Here is a 14,255-nt window from a genome sequence, read left to right as displayed (position 1 = left end):
AATGATTATTGATCCGTTCCACCCCCTCTGCGATAGAACAGCTGTTTTGTTTTTTTTCCTGTAAACACTGACGAGTGAGGATTGATCAAAGGAAAACGCGAGTGAAGAAAATAAAACCATAAAACTGTGATCTATGAGTAGGGAGAGAGAGAGAGAGAGAGAGAGAGAGAAAAAAGAGGAGGGAGAGAAATGTGGTGGTGGGCAGGTGGGGGGGTGTGACCAGGACCAATCCACAAGTGCTGAGTGGGCATTAGCGCCTTCATGTGACCTATGGCCTGCCTCTGTGCCTAAAGCCCAAATCCTGCTCACAATAGCTTCCTGTTCAACTTGGATCACCCGCATTTTCAAACATCAGCAAGCGCTCTAGTTGCCACCGGGGACGTTGCTGACACGAGAGAGACAAGAGACCGGCGAGAGAGAGCGAGAGAGAGAGAGAGAGAGAGAGAGAGAGAGAGAGAGAGAGGGGTCCACACTGGCACAAGTGAGAGGAAGGAAAGGAGAAAGGTTAGAGAAAGTGGGGGGTGAAATAAGAGAACGAAATGATGGTGAGGAAGACATACTGAAAGAGAAGTGGGCGGAGAGAAGTGAAAATGTTTAGTGTGTCAGCGGGGCCATTCAGCTTATAGGTGCACCCTTGCTCCCAGGACACGGCAAATGATCGTCATACAAGGCTGGGGGCACATTACAACACAGACTTTTTTTTTTTTTTTAAATATATCAAGGAGGAAACTCTTCTCTTCTGTGCTGCTGTTTTTGTCCAAACCCCTAATCTACCTTCTCAACAATTTTTCCTGGGAAGAAAAAAAAAAAAGAGACCACCTTCTAACTGTCATAAAAAGAGGGAGCTGTATTCCTCCCCCCTGCGCCTCCTGGTTTCTTCCAGTTGCCTGGAGGACAGCAGGGGTCACTGGGACAGTCGACTATGGTATGGACTGCAAAACTTCTGTTATGTTCAGGGGCGGGGGGACTTGCTGTTCAGCCTTACATGGAAACCAAAGGAAAGCCTTGAGTGTTGAACTGAATTTACACTCAAAGTCACCTTACAGTGCAGACTACCATACTTGGGAGAGAGAGAACGGTGAGGAAAAATATTCTGCTCTTAACTTCACTTCCTGACCTTGGAAAAAGGTGAGAAAATTTCCTACCTAAGATTACCTCCTTGGTGCACATACTTCTTTATGTACCCATATGAACATATGATAACTATGGAATGTAAAGAAGTATGTATTCTTGGTGAGGTGCGAATCCTCGTTCTGGGAAAAATCCTTTTTGGCGCAGCATTGTCTCAGGGTATGTGTGTGCTTTGTGGATTGTTAATATGTCTGTGATCATGGTGAAGAGGGAAAAAAAAAAAAAGGCAAGCAAAGTAAAAGTGAGAGAGAGAGAGAGAGAGAGAGAGAGGGGAAAAGAGAGAATGAATGTGAGCGGTAAGGCTCATACATTAGCTATACTGTCTCTGGGCAGTCTCACTGCAGCAATAATCGCTGTAGGGAACATACTGCTTTCTGAAACTGGCTGACTTGGCCAATAAAAAATCTCCCATCCAAGATACGGCAACAATTCATTGGACAATTACGTAAGTTAGCATTAAATAATGGTGATCATGTTTTAGGCTTGCTCTGCTGCGTTAGCCATTCGCGCCAACTATGGCCAGTTTCCTTGTGACACCGCCATATGAACAGGGCCTTCTTTCATTATTGGGTGATTTTGCTGCATTACAGCCCTTGAAATTCAGCCAGCTGCAACTTAGCACCAACTTCAGCGAGAAGCAAAAGGTATGCTGGAGCTTTTCCTGATCATTAATGCGATAATCTTTTCCAGTGCTTCTACACGGGGGCAAAGAAAGCAAGGTGAATTGGACCAAACCATTGTTGCTGGCGGCTTTTTTTTTTTTTTTTTTTTTAAAGATTGCAACTGAAAGAGCAGCAAGATGTTGCTGAGGAGGCAGAACGAGGCTGCTGCCGCTGCCACAACCTGGCTTTACTAGTGCCGTATCATACAGCTTCCGTGTTAACAATCTTGTGTGTTTAACTATGACGGCCTTCTCTTTATGCTACTGCGCTTATCCACACTCCCGCCCCACATCAACCCGGCTGCCCCGCGCTCCCCTCCCTTTCTCCGATTCCTGCTCTCATTGTTCACGTTTGCTATGCTTGCCAAATGCTTTGCTGGGCCGCATGGCAGCCAGATTAGACCATCAAAAAGTGACAATGCAGGATCAGGGTCAACTCTGGCCTGTCAGCTGATTCCAATTGTCAACTGCTTCAAACAAATAAAGGCAACAGAATATGGACAGAGGCGCAGGGAGAAATGAAGCGAGGGGGGAGCAGTTTGCATGGTGAGCTATTCATATCTAGCACTTTCACCTATTCTGATCCCCTCTGTGGCGTGCGCCCGGATCATATACAAGGCCTACACTATTTTAGCACAGGTTTACTTCTCTTTATACCCGTCCTCTGCTAAAGGCAACTCTTCACACTGTATTTTAGCTGCCGCTTGAAAAGGCGAATTTAAGGAAACAATGAAACATTATTGAACGTAAATTTACAATAGTCGTCTCTCTGTGGCTGTAGTAAACGTTGATAAGGCTTAGCTATAAAATCAGAAACCAAAACATATAGTATAAAATCTTCTAAACATTTACCCACAATGGAGAAATGACAAATTGTGTGTATGTCACTGCAGTACAGCTCAATGACATACTCTGAATTAATTAGTAAGTGTAGGGCTGACTTACTCTATTTTATAGGAATAAAATTAAAATCTAAGCTGAGAAGACAGGACTCTAATTATTTTATGTTAAATCATAAAGTCATAAGTCCCTTTCCCACATTGCTTATTTTGCTTTTAATGAAGTTGTGTTTCATGCATGAAGAAACGCCCAAAATGTAATGCCAAATTTTCTGAAGGGAAGACTTTAAGTTTAATATTAACAGCGGCTAAATTAAATCAAATCAATTTATAGTAAAGCAAGTGGAAATCTAGTAAAACTAGCCAAGAGAAAGTGTAAAAATATACATATATATAAATAAATATAAGAGACACATCGGAGCCTGTCCGCCTTTTCAGACTTCCTCCAGTTTCACTCTGTCTCGCTTTCTTTTCTGTCAAGACATCAGAGTGCGTGTAGGTTTGTGTGGCTTGCGCTGCATGTTTTACCCGGGCCCTCAATAGCAATGCCCTGCTGTCTGAGTGACAAACACAGCAGATGCTGACATTATCAAATGCTAAGTGCCTGTCGTCCCCCCGTGCTTTTGCCCTGTTATGGCCCTTAGACGAGGTGAGCAGCCTGGCCACCTGACTCTGAGCGACTCTGTGTGTAAGTGAGCAAGCATGAATGTGCATGTGTATGTTACAAATAGAACCTGCCTCTGGTGTGCCATATCAAGCTGGCCCTATGTTGACCTCAATCCTGTCTACAAGCAGTGCTGTATATCCCTCAGCTGTTGTCGGCCACTCTGAGAACCTAATTCGTGCCTTGGCAGAAAAAGCCAATAATTGTAGCAGCTGACTTTGTGTCATAGTGCCCTTAAAAAATAGCGTCCAAGGAACATTTACTATGATTACGGGCTAAATGGTGATTTAACTGTAACATAATGCAAATACTGAGCAATGAAAAAAAATACTGCAGCAGTGAGAATTAAAATGAAAATAAACCTAAGCATTGCTAGAATATGGAAAATGTTTGATGCCGTGCGGTAATCGTAGAAACACATACACAAGAGCATAATCAAAGTTCTTTATGTATGTGCTCATATTATAATTTTGTATTAGCACTACTGTAGAGGCCTGAAAGAGACATGAAACAGTCAGCCCTGAGTCCGTGTTCAAACAGTACCCTCTACACCGTATATCAGTCCTTAGGACTTAAATGACTGGTTTAAATTAATGTTGTGCCTTGACACCCCTGAGTGGTGCTGTATGAGTATGAGTGAGAGGGCTTGTGTATGTAGTTATGTCTCTGCATTTGTCTGTCGGCCGTCTCGGTGACCGGAGCGCCGGCGTGTTTGCAGCAGGGCCCATCTGTCAGACCCTGTAATTGCTTCATGACTCCGGGACATTTGACTCAAGTGCACTGCCAGAGATTATTATTATCCTTTTCTCAGGGAACAATTTTTCTCACTCTCTGAACGGGGGCAAGCATAAAACTTAAAAAGATAGCGAGGAGGATAAATAGACTGCCTGGGAGGCAGCAAAGGAGAAAGTTAGGTAAGGCTGATCAACTGTATCTGTGTGTTATTGGTGTGCTGCTAAATGGGGTGCAGTGTGTTAAATGTGTGTCATGGCAAGGGAAAAAGCAGGGGAGAGAAAAAGACAGCGCTGGCTATTTTAACCGGTGTATGGACACATTTCAAGTTTTTTTTAAAAAGGTGTTCGATGCTACATTCCCAGTGTTGGATACTGGAACAGCCTCTGGAGCCGGTTCAATTCACATCAACACCTCTCTCTGAAACAGTGATTCCACAATGCTTTGCTAAAGCTGGTAAAATGGAACCAAATCACCTCTTGAATGGATTTGGTCCCCTTCAACCAGCTGTAGCTATGCTTTGATGACTACAGGAGCCCCTTTTGATGTGACGCCTTCAATCACTGTAACAACAGCAGGCCACCTCTTGACGATGACTGGCTTACGACTTTCCCTCTAACAGCGACAACAACATCTGGAGTGTTCAGTGATTGTCATGTGCGCTGCTACACCTGTCTTGATTCTTGACTAATAAAGAAACCATCCCAGCTTCAAAACTCTTGTATGGTCCCCTTTCCTGACTGAGTGTTGCCTCTTTGCCTGCAGCGGGATTGATATTCTGACCAGACTATCAGCAGCTGTTTCAAAAATAGCAGGGGGTAGACGTGCAGCGCGCGCTATTTCAGAAATACAGCACTCACATGTCTGTGCGAGAATGTACGGCTGTCTCGCTGAGACACTTTCTGAACCGACTGTCACCGTTGCTCTGTGGGTGGGAATCGGCGAACGAAAAGGGAAAATACAGGAGGCAGTTAATTCAACTCGGCAGGAGTGCGATGGTTTTGTAAAGAGTTAAAAACAAAATCGACAAAGAGGCCGCAAGAATCCAATAGGGGCAAAATGTAGTTGTTTAGACAATATACAGTAAATACAAACACGCGCAGGCAACTTCGGCCTTTTTCCCCCCCCTCGAGCCTCCTGCAATGATATTGGACAAGCTGGTGGTAGATGAGAGCCAGGTGCTTCAGAGGACAGAAAGCTGAACGCACAAATCACAGGAGCAGACACCTCCAAACAGTTACAGTCTCATGTGTTCACCTGCCGTGGCTGCGGAACAAGCAGGCAGATCAAACTAAACTCCCTTCACACGATATAACCTTCCCTCCTCCTTTTTTTTCCCTCCCTGCTCTCTCTACTCCTAATTTGGCACTTGACGCTGTGTCAAACCGATATCTCTTTACACGCAGAACGTATACAACAACCCTCCTGAAAACACTTGTACTGCATCTGATCTTAAAGTTGTAATGTGTCTAATTACTCCAAAAATCTATTTATGGATGTGGGAATAGCAGATTGACGTCGATTATTAATTTGAACCTGAAGAGGTCTATTGGGAGCTACTGGACCAATAACCATTAAATCAATTTGCGCAGTATAAGAAGCTGTAGTTTACTCATTCACAGCGGACTGACACAAATGACCTTGTAGGAAACGTGCTATAGAGATTGAAAACCTCACATTCAATCAGTGAAGAACATCCACAACATTTGACCCACGTCAAGTATTCATTGTCTCCATGGGTCCAAAATATTATTTTCTATTTCACTGCGATCCTTATTACAATGCTGCCATTATGGCCCTGTCCATTAGCACCGACATGATACTGGGAATACGGCGCATTTCAGAGCACAGCGTGAATGCTTGCAGAGCCCTCCGTCTCCTCAGGTGAGGCAATTACCATATGGGGCTTGCCTGTATGTCGCCATATTAAAATAAAGCCGAGAGCTACGCGGGAGAGGGAGTGGGGCAAATATTAGAGGGAGGTGACACGTAAAAGGGTACAGGCGGCCGCCGCAGGGCTTGTTTAGAGCCCGTTTATGAGTCATGCGCTATTAATCGCATTGTTTACAGTATTGTAGCAGCTACTGGCTTCCAGCAGCCCGAGGGAGAGACACAGAGATGAGCCAGGCTCCGCTCGCAGGCCGGGGCTGGGGTAAACACACGGGGAGAACACGCAGTGTGGATGCCCGAGAAAATCCCCCCCCACCCACCTCCGAAACGCTGCTGGTTACCCCAGCACTTCTCATTTTACTAGCAATTGTAAAAGTTAACAACTAGGTTTAATTTATGGGGGGAACGCCTATACACTCCGCGGTGGTGTATATGTGAGTAATGAACGAGGTAAAATATAGTAAAACACCCCAGTTCCTGACGCTCTCCTGCTGGTAGTAGACTTGATTTGTCTCGGTATTTGTGACTCCAAGTTGAAAGATTCATCTGTCACCCACAGGGTTCTTCCTATGTGTCTTCCTCAATCTTATTTCCACTGCTGGAAGACCCACCCACGCTTTTAAAACACCCAGGCACATAATACACACACACACACATGCGCCAGGGACTCGGAAGAATTCTCTGCTTGTTGGTGACTCAATCACTTAGTGAAACACAAAGAGGGAGTATGTTGATTTTCTTTCCAATGAGAAATAACATCTTAGACTGTTAATGTAAACCAGAACATTCGGCGCAGATACACAATCTATGCACAAGGAAAACAGTGGAAACGATTTTAAAAGTTACCATCAGGAAGCAATAATAACATCAAGTTCTTTTATTGGATCGGCTTCATGCGATATCCTTTATCCGAGGGCCGTCTGATTAGCTTCAGACTCCCGAGCACTTTTATCGACGGTCATCAAGGGTGCTTTTTTAGAAATATGATTCTATGTTAGGAATTCCTCCAAGCACTGGACTGAAACAACTGCCTCTCCACTAAAAACAGGCCGCACGAGGTGCTTTCAACGTCAACCCGGGGAGAGATTTTCGAGAGCTTTAGGACTTGCGGACCGTCTCCCCAATATTGCAGGAGCTCGAGCGTGAAATAAAAGTAAATGGGCAGAGCGGAGCAGGCGACATATATCTTCGTTTCTCTGAAGGCGAAGGGACAGAGCGTGGACCGGAGCAAGCAATACGCGCACAACACTGATACAGAAAATACCGTGCTTCAGCACTTTTTGACGTTAAATCAATGAGTCACACGGCGGACCAGTTTTCTACTGTACATTATGAACCCTACACACATTACGCTCCCATCGGTTTTAAATATTTAGATTTGCTCAAACTCCGCCGTCCTGTGACCTTTCCTAAACACGTTTACTGTGATTCATTAAAGTTTAAAAAGCTGCGCAATAAAAAGACAACACGGTAGCCTTGTAATATTTGTTTCCCCTCTCGGATTACAAAGACCAGCTGGGAACGCTGACCATATGGCCGATTTGTCATTTTTATGTCTTTCAGTTATTTGTTCGGTACAAGTACAAAAAGATTAGAGACAAGTATCTGTAGGATTAAATGTAATAACAGAATTTCTAGCTCCTGGATCTTTTTTAATATAAATAAATGATGTACCGGTACACATTATTGTATACTTCCTTTTATTACATTTAAATTATGTTGAATAGTTGTTGTTGTTAGTATAACCACTAATTACTTATTTTATGTAATCTGTAGAAGTTTTAAATAATTACTGTTAAGACAATCATTTTAAAACATTAGCTCTTTAGAAAGAAATAAACATCTGACCCAGGACTCTAGCATACTAAAATCTGTTTGATATGAGAATATACAAAAACCTCACAGCCGACTGATTTAAGCCAATCTGCAAATCAACTGATCAACATACCCCACAGTAAACAGGAACGGACTTTGGATAAACTATTCTGCTCTGTACCAGAGGTGGAGGCCCGGGTCTATCCAGGCTTGCATCAGGTGACAGGTGTTCCACAGCCCCCTGACCTCAATTCCATTTGTCCCAATGCCAAAAGGAATAAATGCCAGAGAAGGGGGAATGACATTTAGCCCGGGATAACCGCGCTCGCACGCAAAAACACGCACGTACACAGCCAGAGCACTCAGCACGGGAAGCAGCTGTTAACTTTTCCAGAAACACTGGGCCCATGCAACATCGATAGCCATCACATTTCAGAGACCCTGGACGGTCAACCCGATACAGACAGTCATCTCTCCGAGCCATCTTTAATATGCACATGGTTGATAGAGACGAGAATAAAACAGCCAAAGAGTGGAACAGCGACCTGCTGGCCAGAAATAGCAATGGCCAAGGACAAGATGAACTGCGCCACCGCTGCTGCTGCTGCTGCTGCTGCACAGGCCAGCCTCTGCTCACAACACACAGTGACGGACTAGCGTAACAGTAAAAAGGAAACAACAAATTAACTTTAAAAGCTATTAGTTGTTAAAAAGAGAACGAAAAAGAAATCTGTTTGGGAAGATGGATGTGTCCTACAGGCCTGCTCGAAAACTGAATATGTCTACAGTGAAACAGAGGAATTAGACTTTAGTTTTAATAATACCTTTAAATTTAAGTGGAATCTGTAGAAGAAATGTCTGCATCAAATGGTCAATTCAATTTAGATATTTGATCGATACGGACGACGCCGAGGATATAAATCATGATTGATCTTTACAACAAAACAACAATTTGTAAGCTAAACACACATTTTTAAACTCGGCCTTAATAGGGTTTCTGCCAGTTAATCAAAATGTTGTATTTGCTTAAGTGACTGTGCCTAGACCGTCCCCTAGATTAAGTATGTATATGGTGAGCCCACATCTTTCATTCCAAGGGAGGATGATTAAGTAACAGATTAGTGATTCTGTTACGGCCTCTGTACTCTGGCAGCTACGAAGCAAAACATAGACTCCACCGGTTGTAGCTGTGACGGAAATATTTTAAAGCGTTTGACGCAGCTTGAACTGTGGCGCTTGGAAATGTTTTAGATGCGCTTAGCTGAGTGATCAGTATCAAAGAATATAAGTAAAAGCTATGATATGATTAAATGCTCCTGGCTAAGTATACTTTCCTTTAGTCCTGTGTTCTTGTTTTTTTTTTTTTTTTTATTATTTCTTGATATGATTCAATTGCAACAAAGACAGCAACGTATTTCTGCAGAATACTTTCTCCTGTTCTTCTTCTGCCTTTCTGATAATGGTTTGATCACATGCAGGAAAGGGAAATAATATTTCTCAAAGGTATCTTCTAATAACACACAATTAAATAAAGGAAAATGCATCCTCAAAATAAATTAGGTTAAGATAATATCATCTGCAGAGAAGAAACAAATACATCTTAACATTAGGTGCCAGGTACTAGATGAGAATGATTCAGTGCAACGTCAAAAAACAAAACAAATTGAACAATCAAATTTTATAAAGTTGTCAAGTGTGTCTGCTTAATAGATTTAGTGAGACTTTTAAGTAAGAAAAGTGTTGCTTTGGGAAACTTTTGTATTGCGGCTCCGTCACCGTGGACTGCAGTTTGAGTCAGAAAATTATTTCTGACACACCGCCTGTGTCTTGAACTGCTGCACTTAGAGATGTCAGACACCATTTAATGAGTTTTCTTAAACCGTTTACAGAAAAGCTGAAATTCTGTCCTCTGCCTTCAATGCACACATTGCATTTTCTATGTCTGTTCTACACGGGGTAGCTCCTACTGCAGCCATCTTTGAGAAGTGTAAGATACCTAGTAGTGACTGCTGACGATATGATATTAAATTTTATTATTTCTGTGCATGGTAACACTTTTTGTTACTGTTACTTATGAGACAGGGCTTTAAATGCAAAATATCAAGACTGAATCAGAAGCCACTGAAGAAACAATTACTTTTCCTCCCCTACTCATTCTCCATGAATATTGTCAAATTGTTTGACACACAGGAGATGTGCACAAGGAGTTTGAAGTAAATTTAAGGATTCGACGCGTACCTAAACTTGGCTTTGCCGCATTCAGCAGACATTGAGCCTCCCCAGATCCCACTTAAATGCCCATATTCCTCGCACACGCGCGATCGGTGTGACAGCTCGCAGCGACAGGGAAGTGTCACATACCTGGGGTTTCCTCGCAGGGCAGCATGATGCAAGGCATTGAACCCGTTATTATTGGTGATGGTGACGTCAGCGCCGGCCTCCAGCAGCACTGACAGCATGTCATCCCTCTTCTTGCTAATGGCATCGTGCAGAGGTGTGTCCCCCTCTGAATCCTGAAGGAAAAACCGTGCGCTAGTTACTAGTCCTTAACTACTCTGATTCAAAATGTGTACATGATGACAGCCCAGCTATCACATCATGCTTTCCAAACTATGTAATTTACAAACAATGCACAAAGCACACCGTCAAGCTTTGACAGTGTTGTTGTATACAAATATATATATATATATATATTTGTTTCTGTATTGCTTCTGTAAGATGTCAGAAGCCATCCTATGAAGCATTTCTCAGCAAGTAAATAAGTCAAAGTGTCAGATACCTGGAGGCTGGGGTGGCAGCCAAAGTCCAACAGGGTTTTAACCACTTGTAGATGGCCTTTGTTGACGGCTATGTGTAATGGAGTCTGCCTTCGCTTGTTCCTGGCGTTTAAGTCAGCACCACCCCTCTGCAGCACCTCAATGACAGAGCCCTCATCACCAAAGGCTGCGTGGTGCACTGCCCGGTCTCCGTCTTTGTCCTGAGTACAGTGACACACATGAATAATGACTCAGCGTTAAGCCCATGATTGGATTTTCACCTTTTGCGATACTGCCTGAAATACCGTATAACAGATTAAGATACACTTGTGATAAGGACACAGATGAGAGATCATGATTTTTTTTTTTTTTTTTTTATTAATTACACCAACCTCAGCCTCCAAGTCCACACTGTGTTTCAGCAGCAGCTTCAGGACATCCACGTGACCGTTCTGACTGGCTGCCTGCATAGCGGTGTGTCCAGCACACTGCCCGTTCACCTGCAAACACATCAAGAGCCGGTGAGAATATGCGAATCTGAATCTGTCGAATTCATAGTTGGGAGATAAGAAGGTGGCGAGGGTGTGTTTAAGCATTTGTATGAGTAGATATGCATGCACGGCTGTGTGTGCATGTTTCATCACCAACTGCAGCACTGCAAAAACTCGGGAGCATAAATATTAATGTGGACCCCTTTGGGAGTCTCGAGACGTCTCTTGTCCTGGCAGCCAGATCACTTGGCCGGGCTCAGTGTGCTCAGCTTTAAGCAAATAATTCCACTGAAAGGCAATAGGGCATCTGGCCAGCCCTCGCCAATGACACACACACACTTATTCACTCCCTCGCTGGGAGTGAAGACAGTGTTGCAGACTTGACGTAACCGCTTCTCATAACCCATACTAGGCACAGATTTCTTTCCTGTGGAAAATGGGTGTTTTCCCCGTTCTGTAGCCTGTGTCAGAACAAAATCTACAACCATCTGGGATTTGTAGCTATCCACTTGATTCTGAGAGTGACTCTGGGTCTGTGCTGCAGTGCACACCAGTGCTCCTCGGTGCCTCCTCTGGGCTCAGCCTTAATGCTTTTCAGATTGAGAGAGGTGCAGGGATGGGAGGATCTTAGAGACCTTCCCTGGGAGACTCTCCCCCTCTTCAATATACTGAGAGAACAGCAGAGCACAGCCGGGGGTATTGGAGCTCCGATTATAAACGTACTCAAATCTTCAGGATATATTTATTTGTAAAATCATCTAGACATCCTGCAGGTGCTTGTATCTTTGGAGCACTTACATCCACATCAGGTCTCTTAAGAATGTCCTCCACTTTGGTCAGGTCTCCATTGGCTGCAGCCTTGACCAGCTCCTCATTGATGTCTCCGGACTCCTGTGTCTCAAACAGCTTCTTCAGCAACTGAGACAGACGCTCTGACCAAACAAGGGGAAAACATCAGAGATTGATTGCGCAGGGAGTAGGGAGAATAAAGAACTAAAAAGACAGCAGAACATGTTCACACATACCTCCAGAGGCATTGCTGACAGCAGAGCCGGAGGGGGCAATCTTGGTGACAGCCGCAGGATTGTACGTCCAAGACGTCCCGCAAACCTCAACCTTCAGGTCACTGTCAGAGTAGATCTGCTGCACACGGCCCACCTTGCCCAGGGTCTGTTTAGAAATGTTGCGACAAACTCATTAGTATATGGAGGATAGTTGTCTCAGGGCTATGTGCTGTGTAACAGAGTCTGTAAGCGGCAGAGGACAGATGGATAAAGATTGTGAGAAAGAGCTGCAAAAGTAGAGGTGGGAAAGGATAAAGTGGAGGAAATACCGACTAAACAAAGCAATTGTCCCGCACGGAGCAGAAACTAAGCTCATTGCAAAAATAAAAAACACCGACGGGAAAAAAGCAACATATTTTCGATTCTACCTCTGTTCTCATTACTCACTTGCACAAGAAGGAAGATGGATATAAAATAAAGAGACCCTTCGAGGTGCTAGACTATTCCTCATCTATACAGGCAATATAGAGAGGACAGAGCATAATGCTATCCAATTTTGAATTATAGCATCTCGATCCCGGCTATATGGGAAAGAGGCACGTCGAGTCTGTCGAGTCGGGTCTGGGCCTGTCCTGGAGGATGTCATCAATAACAGGGACTGCAGCAGCGTGCGGCAAACAGCCGCGGTTAGTGATCAAAACGACAACCCATCTCAGGGTTTTAAGGCTCATTAGGTGTTGAGGGGGCCCAGTTTGGCAGGGACAAGTGGGATGCTGGAGTAGACTGACATTACGTAACCTGCAGCGTGCTGGGCAGCAGCAAACCTCATACTATCGGAAGAATAAAGTTGAGACTGAAAAAACGGATTTAAAAAAGATTCAGCAGAACAGCCAGACTGATGTGATGAGAGTAATCTTGACACTGCGTGTTATAATTGAAGTAAAATCTTGTAATCATTTTTGTCAAACATCTTTATAGCTACAGTCTAGAATTAGACGATGTACTTGCTAAGGAACTAAAATGATTCCACATCAATTTTCAGAAAAGCATTCATCAGAAAACTGCTGGGTTATTGAAACAGTGCTGCAGAACATTCATATTTATGTCAGCATATAATTGACTGACATTCACATTCATAAGGCTGATTGTGAGCTCGGTCAATTCACACAAATTAGCGCGAACATCTATTAAACTCTTACGGGCAGCATCGCCTCGGCCCACTCTCCGTGGCCTCTTTGTAGCAGCTTGATCCGGTCGATGTCGTAACAGATCTGGACCAGGTCCCCCACTAGGAACTGAGAGCTGCCTCCCTCTGCACCGGCTGCAACCTCGCCGCTGCGCACTACGTTGGCCTTTGTCAGCACTGCTGGATTGAATGTCCACCTGAGGATGCACAAACGAAAGCATTCAAGCAACACAGACTAACTCGCTTAGATTTATAAAACGTAATAGCGCACTAAGTTTGCAATTTGAGCAAGCTGCAATTTTACTACTTGAGAGAGTCTTTCCTCAAGTGTTACAAACCTCAATTACATCTTACAGTGAAGATGCCCTAACAAGTGTTTTGCAAGTTCTGACTCACCTAAGTTGAGAAGGGGTTACATAAAACTTTTTATCAAATGTAAAAAAATATGTAAGATGTTTCAGCAGTCCGTTCAAGTGGCAGCCAACACATCTGAGCCAGTCTATAAAGAAACTCACCTGTTCCCACTGGGGTACTGAACCACAATGTCGTGATCTTCATCTATGCCGCACACTGTGCCGGTGGTGGTGAGGGTCTCAAACATCCCATCAGTCCACCCCCCGTGGCCATGTTGGAGGGACTGAACAATCTCCAGATCCAGATCAATGTTGACCAGGTCTCCAATCTGGAGACCGCCAGGATTTCTGTTGCCGTTCTGCTCACCTGGGAGATAAAGGTAATGTTAGGTTCATCAATTATTTAATTGCATTAATAAAAGGTTGTTTTTTTTTTTGCACATCTAGATACAAGGTCTGCAAGTGACTTTAAACAGAAATGCAGAATGAAAAAACTGGAAAATGACATTTAAGATGAAGGATTACTGCACCGTGCTGCATTACTACATATCAAAATTGCTGCCATCTATAACGGTGACACTGTTGAACTTAATGAGATGCTTCTCCTGCAGTGTTGAATCCAGGGAGACAATTTATTCCTGGAATACATGGAACACTGTAGCTGCATGACCTGAGTCTATACCTGCTTTTAATAGCCAGGTGACTATGTAGTGCTGACATCTAGTGGCCAAAC

The 14,255-nt window shown here is 43.8% G+C and overlaps 1 protein-coding gene across 3 annotated transcripts in view; it reads right to left on the bottom strand.

Moving 5' to 3' along the window:
- Positions 1-14,255, bottom strand: part of mib1 (MIB E3 ubiquitin protein ligase 1) — a 47,860-nt gene that overhangs the window by 25,636 nt on the left and 7,969 nt on the right. For all 3 annotated transcript variants that reach the window (XM_084547319.1, XM_084547320.1, XM_084547321.1), the window contains exons 6-12: positions 13,685-13,889; positions 13,183-13,366; positions 12,005-12,149; positions 11,778-11,911; positions 10,881-10,988; positions 10,512-10,709; positions 10,094-10,245 (exon numbers count right to left, since the gene is read on the bottom strand). In XM_084547319.1, the coding sequence (XP_084403445.1) occupies positions 10,094-10,245; positions 10,512-10,709; positions 10,881-10,988; positions 11,778-11,911; positions 12,005-12,149; positions 13,183-13,366; positions 13,685-13,889 (1,126 nt within the window). The remainder of the gene's footprint in view (positions 1-10,093; positions 10,246-10,511; positions 10,710-10,880; positions 10,989-11,777; positions 11,912-12,004; positions 12,150-13,182; positions 13,367-13,684; positions 13,890-14,255) is intronic.

Source organism: Chelon labrosus, assembly GCF_963514085.1.
Source record: "Chelon labrosus genome assembly, chromosome: 6".
Taxonomy (NCBI): Eukaryota; Metazoa; Chordata; class Actinopteri; order Mugiliformes; family Mugilidae; genus Chelon; species Chelon labrosus.
Note: the sequence above shows the minus strand (reverse complement) of the source record. Positions and strands in the feature narration are given on the sequence as shown.